At 36.3% G+C, this 17,764-nt stretch overlaps 1 protein-coding gene across 3 annotated transcripts in view; it reads left to right on the plus strand.

Moving 5' to 3' along the window:
* The window catches only part of RDX (radixin), a 107,288-nt gene that overhangs the window by 3,722 nt on the left and 85,802 nt on the right, over positions 1–17,764 (plus strand). For 2 of the 3 annotated variants that reach the window (XM_025266920.2, XM_006072578.3), the window contains exon 2: positions 12,543–12,616. In XM_025266920.2, coding sequence (XP_025122705.1) covers positions 12,605–12,616 — 12 coding nt within the window. In that variant the 5' untranslated portion in view covers positions 12,543–12,604. Of the gene's footprint in view, positions 1–12,542; positions 12,617–17,764 lie in introns of those variants that run through there. The other variant, XM_025266921.1, reaches the window with a different exon arrangement.

Consider the following 17,764-nt stretch of genomic DNA (forward strand, 5'->3'; position numbering starts at 1 on the left):
GCATAATTTACATACATTTGAAATAAGAAACTTTAGTTCTAGTAAAGTTGATTTATTGGAACATGACGTTCTCTTTACTGTTAACTGGAGAAGAGATCAGCAAGCTAGTTTGTAGACCAAATTCAGCCCGCTACCTGTTTTTGTAAATAAAGTTTTATTTCAACACATGATAGCTCATTGATTTGCCTTGTTGTCTATGGTTGCTATTGTGCTACCACAGAGAGTAGTTGCAACAGGTTTTGTGAAGGTTTACTTACTCTGGCCCTTTGCAGAGAAGTTTGCTGACTCCTGCTTTAAAGTATCATTCATACATTTGGACATTTATAATCATATGCCAGACATTCTTTGCATTTGTTAAGTAAGATAATGAGACCATCACACTTTAATCGGAATATGCTTGTGCCATTTTATATACCATGACATGTATTTAAATGCTGTTTGTGTATATAAACTGTAATTCATATTCAGAGTAACAGCATTGTAAGCATAGTTTTTTGTGATGTGAATTTTTTGTTTTTTGTTAAGAAAAAACTTCTTGTGTTTCATAACCAGAGTAATTTTTTGTAATCAGAAATCCTGGTAGATTTCAGAATGATGTGGGCACAAGTGTAATAGAGAGACCATTAAAAGGGAGAATGGGGACATAGGAGATCTCAGCCCTGGTTAATTGAATCCAGTCATGTCTTGACTTTTATCGAGAGTGTGGGATGGGCTAAACTTTCATTAGCCATCCTTAGCAGTCTTGATATTTAAGCTGTTTCTGGATTCTAGACTGAAGGAAACTATAAAATTCTAGTTTGGTTATTAAGCAAAGTTGGCGCTCCAAATCTGTGCATTCTCCCAACCTTGATTGAAAATATTCCGTGGGGGTGGGGGAGAGTTCCTGAAAGTTCCAAAAAGTAAAACTTGAAAGCCACATGCTGGCAAGTATTTACATTGTATTTACAATTATTTACATAGCATTTAACATTGTATTTACACTTACTTACATAGTATTTACATTGTATTAAGTATTATAAGTAATGTAGAGATAATGTAAAGTATATGGGAGGATGTGTATAGGTTATATGCAGATATATTTTATATGTATATGTGTGCATGCTAAGTCTCTTCAGTTCAGTTCATTTGCTCAGATGTGTCCGGCCCTTTGACACCCCATGGACTGCAGCAAGCCAGGCCTCCCTGTCTATCACCAACTCCCAGAGTTTACTCAAACTCATGTCCATTGAGTTGGTGATGCCATCCAACCATCTCATCCTCTGTTGTCCCCTTCTCCTGCCTTCAATCTTTTCCAGCATCAGGGTCTTTTCCAGTGAGTCAGTTTTTTGCATCAGGTGGCCAAAGTATTGGAGTTTCAGCTTCAGCATCAGTCCTTCCAATGAACACCCAGAACTGATTTCCTTTAGGATGGACTGGTTGGATCTCCTTGCAGTCCAAGGGACTCTGAAGAGTCTTCTGCAATACCACAGTTCAAAAGCATCAATTCTTCAGTACGCAGCTTTCTTTATAGTCCAACCTCACATCCATACATGACTACTGGAAAAACCATAGCTTTGACTAGATGGACCTTTGTTGGTAAAGTAATGTCTCCGCTCTTCAATATGCTATCTAGGTTGGTCATAACTTTTCTTCCAAGGAGCAAGCGTCTTTTAATTTCATTTTTATTTATTTTTTTAATTTAAATTTTAATTTAAAGTCTCGTCAGTTGTGTCCAACTCTGTGTGACCCTATGGATTGTAGCCTGCCAGGCTCCTCTGTCCATAGAATTCTCCAGGCAAGAATACTGGAATGGGTTGCCCTTGCTCTCCTCCAGGGGATCTTCCCAACCCAGGGATTGAATCCTAGTCTGTTATATCTCCTACATTGGAAGGTGGGTTCTTCACCACTAGTGCCACCTGGGAAGCCCATGTATGTATAAAGATGTACATGTATTTTGTATAAGGGGCTTGAACATTTCTAGATTTTGGTGTCTACAGGAGGGTCCTGGAACCAATCCCCTGTGAGTACCAAGAGATGACTATACCTGAAGTGCTTACCATTTATATCTAATTACTAAGCAGCATAACAATGATAGATATTATTAAATGTGTCGAATTAACTGGCTTTTAAATTTGATTGTCAAATTAAATGAGATTATTGAAAGAGTCTTAAGTGTGATGATAAAGGCCTGAATTTGGAAGACCTCATTAGGGGTTTTTATTTTTTTCCCCAACATTCATGGTTGCTGTTTCTTGTAGCCTGTTGCTTACCAGTTCACTCATCTGAGAGGAAAATAATTGACCTTGATAATGATCAACAGAAAAGTTCCAGTGAATATTATGTACTTAATTTACTAACAAACATCTGAGGCCCTACTGTGAGCCAGACACCATTCCAGTTGCTCAGAAAGGAGATCAAATATCTCAGAAGTTAGAAACTTAGTGATAGGACTGCCATGAAACCTTACTGACTGCATCACAGAGTACTGTCTAATTTTAAAGATATTTCAGAAACATTCTGACTTTATTCTGCTTTGAAAATTAAGTTACTGTAATAGCTGGTGTTTCAAAACATGTGGAGAGAATTCCTCAGGTCAGTTAGAGATGTTTCTTCTTCCCTGTACCTAGGGAACTTACTTGAACCTATCTTTGTTTTCCCATTTTTAAACATTTATTATATGAATTTTTGATGTTTCCTTAAATGTAAAGTGAAGAAATTGGACTGGATTTAGCTTTCTTACCTTTCAACATTTGCAATTAATTTTTGCAAATGATAATGTGTTGTTTTTCAACCCTCCTAGAAAACAATACAGATATAGTGTTTTCTCTTTTTTAAGTTTAAAAAATTCATTTCGAAAAGAGTTTAGATTCAGTGTAAAACTTAGCTTTCTGCTTTATGTTTGTTTTAGGTTCTAGAAATTTGCTTTGCATTTCCAGTAATGTGTATATTGCTCAAAAATGTTGAATATTTTATTTCCTTGAACAGAAATCAGTTCCTACATAAGCAAGTACTTAATACCTTATTTAGAACTGCATGTCTCCCTTACAGGAAATTAGTTTACAAAGGTAATTACATCAATATTAATGTGCACTTACAGCATCTTTAGAAGTAGTCTTTTTGACCTGAAAACAATAGAAGAAAGAGCTTTAACTTCTTGAAATGCTCTGGTAATTGGGGTGAGCTTCTCTAGAATGATGTCAGATGAACGCAGAATAGGATAGCCAAAAGAGCTCAGGACTTGGACGAAGAGGACTTCTGGCTTTGTTGACTAGCTTTATTACCTTGGGCAAGTGACTTATTTGAATCTTCATTTGCTTAGTTAGAAGAAAAAGGGATTGTGATTCTTAACTTGGTCAGAAGGAGGAAGGGCAGTTATTAGGAAGATTAGATGCAGGTAAAGTGGCTGAAGAGTGAGCTTTCTGCAAATAATTCCATTTACTACCCTTGTCCTTGCTTTTGGCCTTGTTTCTTTTTTGGAGCTAAAATTCTTGTCCTCTGCTTCTCTTGGAAAGTCTACATGGCATTATGTAGGTGAAGTACATTATTACTGCTATTAGATTCAGTACTTAACAGAGCTAAAAAATTTAATAAATAGTTCTTCGTATATTTGAGGTTTTAAAGCTGTAGGTCTGTAAACTTGAATAGAGAGAACAGTTACATCTTTACATGTTTTCTTCTATTATGAATGTGGGCAGCAGTAGCAGAGACTGTTTCTAATAGAAATTGTAGATATTTTAATGATGCATTATTGTTGCGTATCTCAGAATGATGTTTAATACCCATCATTACTTAAAGGTTAATTATTAGATACACTGGTAGATATTTATTTAAAGACTAATAAAGCACATGTTAGTGTATATATATTTTATATGTTTTATATTTTTGATAGTTACAGTTCAATATAATTGGTTTTTTATGTGATACTGTGTTATTTTATGTATTTGAAATATACTTTTCTAGGAAGGAGTTCATAGAGGTCCCGTGTTGGGGGAGAAAAGTGATTAAGAACTTTTTTGGTAGATGCCATTATTGCATTAATTTGACTGCCAGAATTACCTTATTAATTCAGTTTGTACTTTGTTATCCTGCTTCTTAATCCCCAGTAAGGTGGCAGAGGAATCCTTTTGTAATTTTATGGTCTTTGGAGAGACCACATTTATATTCAGAGATGAGGTCTCAAAAGACAGAAAGAAAAAGTACAGTTATGCTTGTAGAAAAGAATATCTTAAGAATAAAATTAGGCATCCTCGTATAAATTATTGAAGCATCATTGTAGGCCCAGTATGGGCAGACTTAACACCTGTTTTACCCCTGACAGGTGGGGAGAGTCTGCTGTTGTGGAGGTGTTAAGTGTGAGGCTGTTTTTTCCATTGTACGGAAGAAAAGAGGCTGTTTTAGGGTCATCCTCAGAGTTAAAGGACGAAGAAGAGAAAGTTTTATATGAATGTTTTGTCTCTGAAATATGGCACTGTGTTTGAGTACATGTTCATGCATTTTTCTGGAAATGAGAGATGTGTATGTTGGCAGTGTCTCTTAATACTGTTTGCCATGACTGCTTCATTGCTTCTGTGGGAGCCAGTGTAGAAAAGAGGTTGGGTGAGACCCCTAAGAAATTTAGAAAGAGCGGGGAGGAAAGAGTAGATTTTTTGTCAATAATTATTTGTTATGAGGGTAAGGGGAAAAGAGTTTGTTTTTATTATATATCTTTGATATACAGTGGTTAAGTGATTATATGCTATCATTTTTCTAGAGAAGAAAGAAAGCAAGGCAGTGAAACCCAGTTTTCAAGATGAACCAGTTAGAGGTATAAACCGAGGACATGTATCTAGGTACCTTGGCTTTTCATGTGACATTTTATTAAATTGTTCATTCTGCTACTAACAGGTGCCATTTTGAAGGGGGAAAAAATGTGCTAATATAATCATAGGAGGACTAGAAATGTACTATTGAGGTTGAATAATATTATGATAAATATTTTTTAATGATCCCTAAATTGGCTAAAATCTTAGGATTTAACTACATTTATACACAGCCTGGTGGGCTGCCATCTATGGGGTCGCACAGAGTCGGACATGACTGAAGCAGCTTAGCAGCAGCAGCAGCATACACAGCTTCATCCTAAAAAATTTAAGGTAGAATTCTTATGTATACCATGATAGGAATAAATTGGTATGTAGTGAAATATATTTTTAAAATTCTTATTTGATTTTTAAAATTAGTAGCTTAATGAAAAATAAGATATAGTTAGTATTAAATGCTCAGTTCTGTATATCCAAAATCCTTTGTAAGGATACCTGCTTTTTTCTTAGTTATAATAAGTGGCTATGTATTCCGCATTTTTACTTATCCTTATGTAAATGTTGACACAGTTTGTCCATCTTATCATGTAATTTCCACATTACTTTAATTGTGATTTTGATTTTAATCATTGGCTGTTATAATATTGTTGTACTGCTGAGAATATCTTAGTACACTTTGCTTTGTTTTGTATATTTATTTATTTGGAATATACTCCAAAGTAGATTTCCTGTTCAAAGAAGCTTTGTTGCTTTTGTTATATATTGACAACTTATTTTCCAGAAATATGGAGTCAGTTTATGATGCTACTTGATTTTCAAGAGAGAACGCTGGTCTGAAAATATGTATTTTAGAATCTTCTTTTAGAAGTCAACTATATCCTTATTTGCAGAGGCTTTTTGTTAGGCCATTCACTTTCCACAGTTCATATAGATCAGTTAGGCTTGTTGGAGATTTTAAAAGCTTAGTGTGTGTGTAAACCTGGTTTTGTATATGTTGGCCTGTGATATATTTGTTTTATGTCACCAGAGTGTTCATACTAAACCTAAAACTTCAATAGAGTTATTTTGCTTAAAAAGTCCTTTTCTAAAGAGTATAACTTGCAGTAACTCTAATATGACAAACTTGGATAAATTATTTCTTTAGGGAAAAAGAAACTTAATTATTTACCTTTAACTTTTTAATTAAATAAAAAAATTACCTTTTTTATTTACCTTTATTTAATTCCAGTAATTGATTAATACATAACTTTAAGAAGTTTTGCAAAATCTTAGGTATGTGATGTTTATTTACCTGCCTAGCTGATCCTGTGTTTGATGAATACTCTTACTGTAATTTGAATGCTTTAGCTTTATATTCTGGCATGCAAGTAATGCTCACTTTTTCCCTTTGTTCTTGTTTACCAGTGAGACCTGGCACAGGAAGGGCTCCGCAGCCATATGGTTTAGCAAATAACAATGATCAGGACGTGAGCAAGCTCTCTTGAGTATCTGCTAACTTCTCTAGGGTGTGGCCATGGGGTCTGATACGGTAATAGAGTGCTAAATCAAGAGGGTAAAAATTGATCGGTTGTTGTTCAGTTTCTAAGTACTGTCTGGCTCTTTGCAACCCCATGAATCGTACTATCTCCCAGAGTTTGCGCAAACTCACATGCATTGAGTTGATGATGCCATCTGACCATCTCATCCTCTGTTGTCACCTTGTCCTCCTGCCCTCAAATCTTTCCCAGCATCAGGGTCTTTTCCAATGAGTGGGGTCTTTTCCAATGAGTGGGCTCTTTGCATCATTTGGCCAGAGTTCAGTAGTGCTTCAGCATCAGTCCCTTCCAATGTATATTCAGGACTGATTTCCTTTAGAATTGACTGGTTTGATCTCCTTGCAGTCCAAGAGAGTCTCAGGAGTCTGTTCTAGCACTATAATGAAAGCATTAATTCTTTGGCACTCAGCCTTTTTTATGGTCCAGCTCTCACATCTGTACATGACTACTGGAAAAACCATAGCTTTGACTATGGATTTTTGTCAGCAAAGTGATGTCTCTGCTTTTTAGTATGCTGTCTAGATTTTTCATGAAGCTTCCCTTGTGGCTCAGCTGATAAAGAATCTGCCTGCACTGTGGGAGATCTGGGTTCGATCCCTGGGTTGGGAAGATCCCCTGGAGAAGGGAATGGCTACCCACTCCAGTATTCTGGCCATGGAGGATCCCATAGTCCATGGGGTTGCAAAGAGTCAGACACGACTGACTTTCACTAGGTTTGTCACAGCTTTTCCCCCAGGGATCAAACGTCTTTTAATTTCATGGCTGCAGTCACCATCCACAATGATTTTGGAGCCCAGGAAAATAAAATCTGTCACTATTTCCATGTTTTCCTATCCTATATGCCATGAAGTGATGGGACCAGATGCCTGTGTTTTTTGAATGTTGAATTTTAAGCCAGGTTTTTCACTCTGCTCTTTTACCCTCATCAGGAATCCCTTTAGTTCCTCTTCACTTACTGCCATTAGAGTGGTATCTGCATATCTGAAGTTGTTGATACATTTTCCAGCAGTCTTGATTCCAGCTTATGAGTCATCCAGCCCAGTACGTTGCATGATGTACTCTGCATAGAAGTTAAATAAGTAGGGTGACAGTATACAGCCTTGACTTACTCCTTTCCCAATTTTGAACCAGCCCATTGTTCCATTTCTGGTTCTAACTGTTGCTACATGTCCTGAATACAGGTTTCTCAGGAGGCAGGGAAGGTGGTCTGGTATTCCCATCTCTTTAAGAATTTTCCACAGTGTGATCGCACAGTGTGACTGTGTGATCCACACAGTCAGAGGCTTTAGTGTAGTCAGTGAAGCAGAAGTAGATGTTTTTCTGGAATTCCCTTGCTTTTTCTATGAGTCAACAGATATTGGCAATTTGATCTCTGGTTTCTCTGCCTTTTCTCTGGTTCCTTTGCCTTTTCTAAATCCAGCTTATACATCTGAAAGTTCTTGGTTCGTGGACTGTTGAAGCATATCTTAATGGATTTTAAGCATTACCTTGCTAGCATGTGAAATGAGCGCAGTTTTATGGTAGTTTGAAATTCTTCGGGATTGTAATGAAAACTGACCTTTTCCAGTCCTGTGGCCACTGCTGAGTTTTCCAAATTGGCTGGCATGTTGAGTGCAGCACTTTCACAGCATCATCTTTCAGGATTTGAAATAGCTCACCTGGAATTGCATTACCTCCACTAGCTTTGTTATTCATGATGCTTCCTAAGGCCCACTTCACGCTCCAAGATATCTGGCTCTAGGTAAGTGACCACGCTGTTGTGTTATCTGGGTCATTAAGATCTTTTTTTGTATAGTTCTTCTTCTGCCACCTCTTCTTAATCTCTTTTGCTTCTGTTAGGTCCTTGCTGTTTCTGTCCTTTATTTTCTTGAGAAGATTGATTTAGGGCAGTTAAAACTTCTGGTACTGTATTCTGGTAGGAGCAAACCTGAAATACCGCTGTAAGGTTACATAGACAGCTCAGGGCTTACAGAAATCCCACACTGGGGAGTGGTTAGGGACATGAGCTTTCTGACTAAAATTATAACCTCCATAAGGAAACAAATCATAGTGAATTGGAAACAAAGTTTTATAGGGATATTAAAATAACATTGTAGGGATAAAAGGATTCAATGCAAATTATAAAATAGTATAGCATTAAAAATTTTTTAAGAGACTAAAAGTGAATTTTTAGAAGTTGGTATAATCACTTAAAATTTAATGTAGTGGACAGGTAAATCATTAAGAACACTTGCAGAGAACTAGTGACTGGAGGAGTGTTACACACACAGGTAAAGAGATGAAAAATATGAATTTGTAGCCATGGATTAGAAAACAAGATACTCAGTATGTATCTAAGTAAAGAATTGCTGACTGGGAGAGACAGTGGCTAATAATTTTCCAGAATTTGAGAAAAGCATGAGTCTTCAGAAAAAGAAAGCTTACCAAATCCTCAGCAAGAGAAATAGAAGCAAATCTAAAGAATGTGCTCACACACACAATCTTAAAGGAAAGCAGAGAGAAAAAGCATACCTGGAATAGATTAAATTGACAGCAGACTTTCCATCAGTAACAGATGCCACGAGAAAACTAGTATTTTCCAAATACTGAGAGAATAATAGTTGATTTAGAATTTTATATGCTATTGAATTATTACTGAATGAAAAAAGGAAGTATTTATTACAAAGATAGAATAATTCTAAACCTTTACTCACCTAATAACAACGTTGATTGCTTGCTAGGTCGCACAGTCGTGTTTAACTCTTTGCAACCCCATGGATTGTAGCCCGCCAGTCTCTCTGTCCATGGGATTCTCCAGGCAAGAATACTGGAGTGGGTTGCCATGCCCTTCTCCAGGGGATCTTCACAACCCAGGGATCAAACCCAGGTCTCCTGCATTGCAGTTTCATTATGTTCTGAGCCACCAGGGAAGCCCAATAACATAGCTTGCTGCTGCTGCTGCTGCTGCTGCTAAGTCGCTTCAGTCTTGTCCAACTCTGTGCGACCCCATAGACAGCAGCCCACCAGGCTCCCCCGTCCCTGGGATTCTCCAGGCAAGAACACGGGAGTGGTTTGCCATTTCCTTCTCCAATGCATGAGAGTGAAAAGTGAAAATGAAGTCGCCTAAAACCATATAAAAAATGAAATTAAAAAACTGGCAATTCATAAGAAGAAATTAACATCCGCAGTCAGTTGAGAAAAGGTAATACATTTTTTTCTCATTTTGATCAGCTAAACTGAAGGGACTTCCTAAGTGGTGCTAGTGGTAAAGAACCCACCTGCCAATGCAGGAGACTTAAGAGACACAGGTTCGATTTCTGAGTCGGGAAGATCCCCTGCAGAAGGAAATAGCAACCCACTCCAGTATTCTTGCCTGGAGAATCCTATGGACAGTTGGCGAGCTACAGTCCATAGGGTCACAAACAGTCAGACACGACTAGAGTGACTTAGCATACAAACTAAACTGAAAGTAGAGAGACTGGAAACACAATATTAAATACTTGATCCGGCTGGATCTAACATCAAATGCAAACATACTTTATTTTCATTTATATCTGGAACAATAAAAAAAGAAACTGACCAAGCACTAGATATAATGGAAATGAATTCTTTGACTGTAGTATATAATAAATGTAGACTCTGCCGCCAGGTCTCTAACCATTCTGTTTGAAAATTTAAAACTTAGTAGTGAGTAGAAATTATAATTGGACACTGAAGTACCTAGAGTTAAACAGTAATGACAGTGGTACAGAAAAATAGAAGAGTTTTAAATATAAGATATTTTTCCCCCTAGTTATCCCCCCCGAAAGGAGATTTAGATTTGTTTTCGTAGGAACTCATTGCAAGATGTTTTGTCTTAAGCATGGATGTACTGTTTAAGAAACTGACCTGAAATGCCTTTAGGACATATCAGTTTGGAAAGCTCATGGAGCTCATCTGGTAAGTGATTTAAGTGTAAAAACGAGGCTGAGAAGTTTAGAGGAGAACTGGTTTTTAAAAAGTCATTTAAAAATAACACACCTAGAATATAAAGTCCTACTAAGGTTTTATATAAGTGAGTAGTTGTGGCTTAAGATAAAAATTTTAGTGATAGAATCAAAAAGTACTTTATGTAATCTGGAAAACACCGTAACTTCAAAAATTTGATAAAGATGCTCATGTTTTAAAAATGTTTGAGGAATTTAGATTATTTTACATAATCAGATAATTATTTTAAAATAGTCTCAGTGGCAAAATAGGGAGATCACTTTAAATTTAGAATATCCTTATGGTGGGATGTATTTAGTTTGTGACCTTAATGCAGAAAGAAATTTCTGCATTTCTCTTATATTAGAAAAAAGATTGGAAATTACTTAGGTAGACTTTCAGTTTCAGGGATTAGAAAATTAGCCACAGAGTCAAAGCCAACTACTGAGAAGAAAAGTCATGATGAGAAGTAGGACAGAAATTAATAAAGCAGAGAAATAAGCAGATTGATAAAACTGAAAGCTTGTTTTTAGACCAATAAATGAAGCAAACTCCTGGTAAGATTAACTGATCAAAAAGGAAGACAAAATGGACAGTATTAGGAATGGAAAGGGGATCATCACTGTAGATGTAGTAGAGATATTAAAAAAACATAGGAAAGATATTATGAATATAGAAATATGTCACTAAGACTTGCAGAAAAAACAGATTTGACTATGGGGTGTAGAAGTTTAAGCTGTGTTATAGACATGCTGAATTTGAGGTGTCATTTAGATGCTGAGCAAGCCAAGTTAGCTAAGCAAGACTAGAGATACAAATTTGGGAGTTACTAACTTATAAATGGGTGTCCCTGGTGGCTCAGATGGTAAAGAATCTGCCTGCATTGCAGGAGATGGTGTAAAAGGTTGGTTGTGCAGCTGTTTCAAGACCTGAGATGATCTGATAGTAGGGATTAAAAGGAGGATTTAGAAGTGGAAGCTAGGACTGAAGTACAGTAAAGTTCATGAAAGTAGGTGATCGTAGAGATGGAGTATCTGTCATTTCCTAGTTAAGAGTTAAGCAACAAGAGAGAGATGAGATAGTTCATGCTTCTCACTGAATTTCATACCCGATTGTATTAGGTGAGAAATTTCTCATGATGAAGTTCCCTCTGTAGGGAGGTTTATTAGCATGTGATCAGCTAAAATTTAGAGAAATGACCTTATTTTGATCCTTTGTTTTTATTTTAATTTGAAGAATTTTTGTTTTTATTAAAGTAGTATCTTAAAAGGGAGTTGATGCTTCTGACGTAGACTTCAGACGGGGGTGGGGAGGGCAAATATATTTTTTAAATTCAAAATTAATTGTATGCTTATCAGTAGTTCATAGTATAATGAATAAAAGTTCTTTACATATATTACTTGTATATAGTGATTTTCAGGTAATTATATACTACTTAAAATAGGTTTTCAAATTGGAATGATAATCAGTTTTTTTCTGGACAGTTAAATGGTTAAGAATGTTAGATCTTTTGGTAGTTTTATAGGAGGAAAACCCAATTTTGTTAATGTTTGTAAAAAAATTTACCCTAAAATAGCATGTTTTCCCTGGATTAAGATTTAGATCTGTTGCTTTAGTGGGTGAAGGTATAATTTAACGTTGATCTTAAGGACAGTTCTGTATTTTAGTGAGGGCCATTTGCTTGCTGGTGAGTAGCATGCCGGTTGCTAGCGTGGAGACTAAGGCTGTTTATATCCACCTTAGGTGAAAAAGTTACTCTTAACGTATTTGTCTCTACTTGGACTTTTAAACTTTCAAGGAGGAAAAATAATTTTCTTTAAAAATTTATCTTTGTGTAGTTTACATTAATCAGTATTTCCTTTTTTTGTCTTTTACAGCGTAGAAGAAAGGTTGAAAAGTGTTCTGGAGTTGATTTCTTTAGACTCTGAATCAGTTCTCTGCTGTCCCTCTCTACCAGTCTGGGCACAGGGGAGAGCTTGACTTGGAAAGAAAGAATTTGGGCTCTTAGTAATCTTTCCTTTTACTATGTGTTATCTGTAATTAAAAAAACTTTTGATAATCAAGATGCTTTTATATTTTATATAGTATGTTATTTGAGATGTGTGATATTTTAAATCACCAATGTAAGTATTTTTAAAGCATGAGAAATAATAGAAGACATTGAAAATCAGAATAAAATGAGAACTTAATTGTTAACATTTTAAAATGTGAGTTTAAAATTGTATTTAATCTGTACATTATTATATAAAAAAATAGATCAATTATGCTTTCTTTTCTTTAACAGACGTACAAGAAAATTCATAAAAGTGAAGAGTTTTTGAAGAGGGCGACAAAAAGAGAAGAAAAATGCCGAAACCAGTAGGTGTATTTTATTACTTTGACACTGCTTACTTAATGGCGTTAAGTTTCTTTTGGAACAAGGCGAAGTATTATGGTAGAGTTTTGGTGGGGGAAAAGGCACTGACATTACTGTTGTTTGTTTTAAATTTATGTGGCTGAAGTAATGTGTTATATGGGCCAGTGATAGAGGTTTAAGTATCACGTATGTATTAAGATTACCATAGGTTGTGGGGTCAGACTTAGTTCTTATCCTCACCCTGCCACTTAATCTGACTGACCTTTGTTAGAGTCAGTCCTTCCTGGCCTTAATTTTTTCACATGTAAAATGGAGATGTAATTAGTTACGTGAGAGTCCGGTTAGGATTAGAAGATCCTGGTACATACACATTCAGTGCTCAGTAAAAAGTTACTTATTGTTAAAACAGGAGAACATGATGAGAGGTCAGAAGGATTCGTGCAGAATTAATTTTCTTGTAATTCTAGCTTTGATACTAGTGATAACAGTGCTGATGTTATATATAGTTGTGAAAATGAAAAGTGTTAGTCACTCAGTTGTGTCTGACTCTTTACAACTCCAGTGACTGTAACCTGCCAAACTCTTCTGTCCATGGGATTCTCCAGGCAAGAATACTAGAGTGGGTAGCTATTTCCTTCTCCAGAGGATTTTCTAGACCCAGGGATCAAACCCAGGTCTCTTGCATCGCAGGCAGATTCTTCACTGCCTGAGTCAGGGAAGCCCAAAGTCTTAGGTTTTTTATTTAAAGGCGTACATACAATAATTTTATTGTTTTATTATTATATAATTTGTGACTGAGGTTTATCTTTTTATCCTAGGGTCAGTGTTCCTTTTTTCATCTAACAAAATGTTTTTTTTCTTTTTTTTAATGAACTTTTTGGCCAGTTATTTTTTGAAGAAAATCATTGTTTTTTGGTTTTTTGAATTTTCTGGCATGAATGTCACTTTTGAATTACTTTTCAAGATTGAACAGGTAAAAAGTGCATTGTTGGAGGGAGAGAAGAATAAAAAGATAAAAGGCATAATCAATAGAAAGCAAGGATTATGTTTTTCTCTATTTGCAGATGACATGATTATGTAAATAACCTGGAATTTGCAAAACAGCTATTAGAACTAATAACAGAATTTAGCAAGATTGTTGGACATAAGGTTTTATGTTTTTTAAAAATCAGTTTTATATACAAGCAGCAAAATTCAAAAAATGAAGTAAAAATTCCATTTGTAACAGCATCAAAAACATAAAATATTTAGGAATAAGTTTTTAGAAAGTGTTTAAAATCTCTACACTGAAAACCTTTAAGAAATTAAAAAGACCAAAGGATATAGAAAAATAAACATTGGTCATAGATATGTCTAGAGAATACTATTAAAACAGTTCTCTCCAAATGTATTGGTAGGTTGAATGTAATTCCAATCAGTTGAATCCCAGCAGTTGCATCCCTTTGGATAAAATTGACTAGCTCATAATGTTTATGGAACTACCAAAACTTATGTGGAATATTTAAAGCAATTTAGAAGAAAAACAAGGGTAGAACATTTATTTTCAAGAGACAAAAATAAGACAGTGTGGTATTGAAAAATGAGATAATAGGATCAGTGGAACAAAAGTATACCTACACATACATTCTTACTAAATATTTTTAACAAGATGTCACACGATTCACTGGGGAAATTAAATTCTTTTCAAGAAATGATGTTGTAGCAAAGAGTTACCCATACAGAAGATTGTGAATGTTAACCCTTATATCACAATTTACAGACATCTAACTCTAAATGGATCATAAGCATAAATTAAAAGCCCCAAACTATAAAACTTATAGAAGAAAATAAAACATTTCTACAGTTGTGAGGTAAGCAAAGATTCTTTGATAATACACAAAAAGTTCATAGCATTTAAAAAAAAATTCATCAAAATTAAAAACTTCTGCTATTTGAAAAACACAGTAAGAAAATGAAAAGGCAAGGCAGAATGGGACAAAATAATTGTAGTATATTCTTTTAGAACTCTAATAAGACAACCCAGTTTTTAAAAAATGGGCCAAAACTTTGAGTAGATACTACACAAAAGAAACTTTACAAAAGAAGGTATATTAATAGCCAATAAACACTTGAAAAGATCCTCAGGGAAAAATAAAACTAGTGAGATACCACTTTATACTTACTAGAGGGGCTAAAATTAGACTGAAAAGACCATGTCTGTAAGGATGTGCATCAACTGGAACTCTGTTTCTGGTAGGAATGTGAAATTTACAGCTACTTTGGAAAACTGTTTGAATAAGTACAGGAGGCAGGGATCAAGACCATCCACAAGGAAAAGAAATGCAAAAAGACAAAATGGTTGTCTGAGGAGGCCTTAACAAATAGCTCTGAATAGAAGAGAAGCGAAAGGCAAAGGAGAAATAGAAAGATATACCCATTTGAATGCACAGTTCCAAAGAATAGCAAGAAGAGATAAGAAAGCCTTCCTCAGTGAACAATGCAAAGAAATAGAGGAAAACAATAGAATGGGAAAGACTAGAGAGCTCTTCAAGAAAATCAGAGATACCAAGGAAACATTTCATGCAAAAATGGGCTCAATAAAGGACAGAAATGGTATGGACCTAACAGAAGCAGAAGATATTAAGAAGAGGTAGCAAGAATATACAGAAGAACTATACAAAAAAGATCTTCATGACCTAGCTAATCACGATGGTGTGATCACTCACCTAGAGCCAGACATCCTGGAATGTGAAGTCAAGTGGGCCTTAGGAGGCATCACCATAAATAAAGCTAGTGGAGGTGATGGAATTCCAGTTGAGCTATTTCAAATCCTAAAAGATGATGCTGTGAAAGTGCTGCACTCAATATGCCAGCAAATTTGGAAAACTCAGCAGTGGCTACAGGACTAGAAGAGGTTAGTTTTCATTCCAACCCCACAGAAAGGCAATGCCAAAGAATGCTCAAACTATTGCACAATTGTACCCATCTCTCAAGCTAACAAAGTAATGCTCAAAATTCTCCAAGCCAGGCTTCAACAGTACGTGAACTGTGAACTTCCAGATGTTCAAGCTGGATTTAGAAAAGGCAGAGGAACCAAAGATCAAATTGCCAACACTGGATCATCGAAAAAGCAAGAGAGTTCCAGAAAAACATCTACTTCTGCTTTATTGTGGAGAAGGCAATGGCACCCCACTCTGGTACTCTTGCCTGGGAAATCCCATGGACGGAGAAGCCTGGTAGGCTGTAGTCCATGGGGTCACGAAGAGTTGGACACGACTGAGCAACTTCACTTTCACTTTTCACTTTCATGTACTAGAGAAGGAAATGGCAAACCACTCCATTATTCTTGCCTGGAGAATCCCAGGTACAGAGGAGCCTGGTGGGCTGCCATCTTTGGGGTCGCACAGAGTCAGACATGACTGATGTGACTTAGCAGCAGCAGCTGCTTTATTGACTATGCTAAAACCTTTGACTGGGTGGACCACAACAAACTGGAAAATTCTGAAAGAAATGGGAATACCAGACTACCTGACCTGCTTCTTGAGAAATCTGTATGCAGGTCAGGAAGCAACAGTTAGAACTGGACATGGAACAACTGACTGGTTCCAAATAGGGAAAGAAATACGTCAAGTCTGTATATTGTCACCCTGCTTATTTAACTTACATGCAGAGTACATCATGAGAAACACTGGGCTGGATGACACCACCTTTATGGTAGAAAGTGAAAAAGAACTAATGAGCCTCTTGATGAAAGTGAAAGGAGAGTGAAAAAGTTGGCTTAAAACTCAACATTCAAAAAACTAAGATAATGGCATCTGGTCCCATCTCTTCATCCCAAATAGATGGGGGAAAATTGGAAATATTGACAGATTTTATTTTCTTAGGCTCCAAAATCACTGCAAAGGGTGACTGCAGCCATGAAATTAAAAGATGCTTGCTCCTTGTAAGGAGTGAAAGTGAAAGTCGCTCAGTCATATCCGACTCTTTGCGACCCCATGGACTTAGGCCATGGAATTCTCCAGGCCAGAACACTGGAATGGGCAGCTATGACAAATCTAGATAGTATGTTAAAAATCAAGGCTATCACGTTGCTGACAAGGATCCGTCTAGTCAAAAGCTGTGCTTTTTCCAGTAGTTATGTACAGATGGGAGAGTTGCACCATAAAGATGGCCGAGTACTGAAGAATTGATGCTTTTGAATTGTGGTGTTGGAGAAGACTCTCTTGAGAGTCCCTTTGACAGCAAGGAGGTCAAACCAGTCAATCCTAAAGGAAATCAACCCTGAGTATTCACTGGAAGACCTGACGCTAAAGCTCCAATACTTCAGCCACCTGATGCAAGGAGCTGACTTCGTTGGAAAAGACGCTGATGCTGGGAGAGATTCAGGGCAGGAGAAGGGGGCGACAAAGGGATGAGATGGATGGATGGCATTACCAACTTAATTGTGGTGAGCAAACTCCAGGAGATAGTGAAGGACAGGGAATCCTGGTGTGCTGCAATCCATGGTGTTTCAGAGTCTGACACAACTTAGCGACTGAACAACGGAATTATTCTTAGAATCAAATGAAACAGCTCTGATGTTAGCCTTCTGGGCCTTTTTTAAACAAACATGTAAGTAGACTTTTCTGAAAAGCCTACTTGATGTTTTTTGTGTTAACATCTGATAGGTTTATTCTTGTTATATTTAAGTTAATATCTTAACATTTTCTCAGTTTTAATTTCTAATGTGAATATGGGTAGAGAACTCACATAAAAGCTTTTTGGGAAGAGCATAAGGAGATCCTGAGACTTTGAAATTGGAGAAATTCTAACCTAGGGCATTATTATTGTCTTTTTAGTTAAAGGTAATTTACTGTTCAGAGAAGCTTGGTGGGCTACAGTCCATGGGGTTGCAGAGTTGGTGAGATTAATTCAGATCCACCCACAATAATTTTACTATCTTAAGATCAACTGATTAGTAACCTTAAGTACATCTTCAAGATCTCATTTATCATGTAATGTTAATGTAATCATGGGAGTAAGTTGTAGGGGTTGGGGGAAGTCATGAGGGCTGTCTTACAATTCTGCATATACACATAAGAAAATGTTCCAACTTCATTAGGAATCAAGAATCTGTGTATTAATAACATACTGAGATATCAGCTTATACCTACTAGATTATTAAACATTAG

This window comes from Bubalus bubalis, chromosome 16 (genome assembly GCF_019923935.1).
Source record: "Bubalus bubalis isolate 160015118507 breed Murrah chromosome 16, NDDB_SH_1, whole genome shotgun sequence".
In the NCBI taxonomy this organism is placed as follows: Eukaryota; Metazoa; Chordata; class Mammalia; order Artiodactyla; family Bovidae; genus Bubalus; species Bubalus bubalis.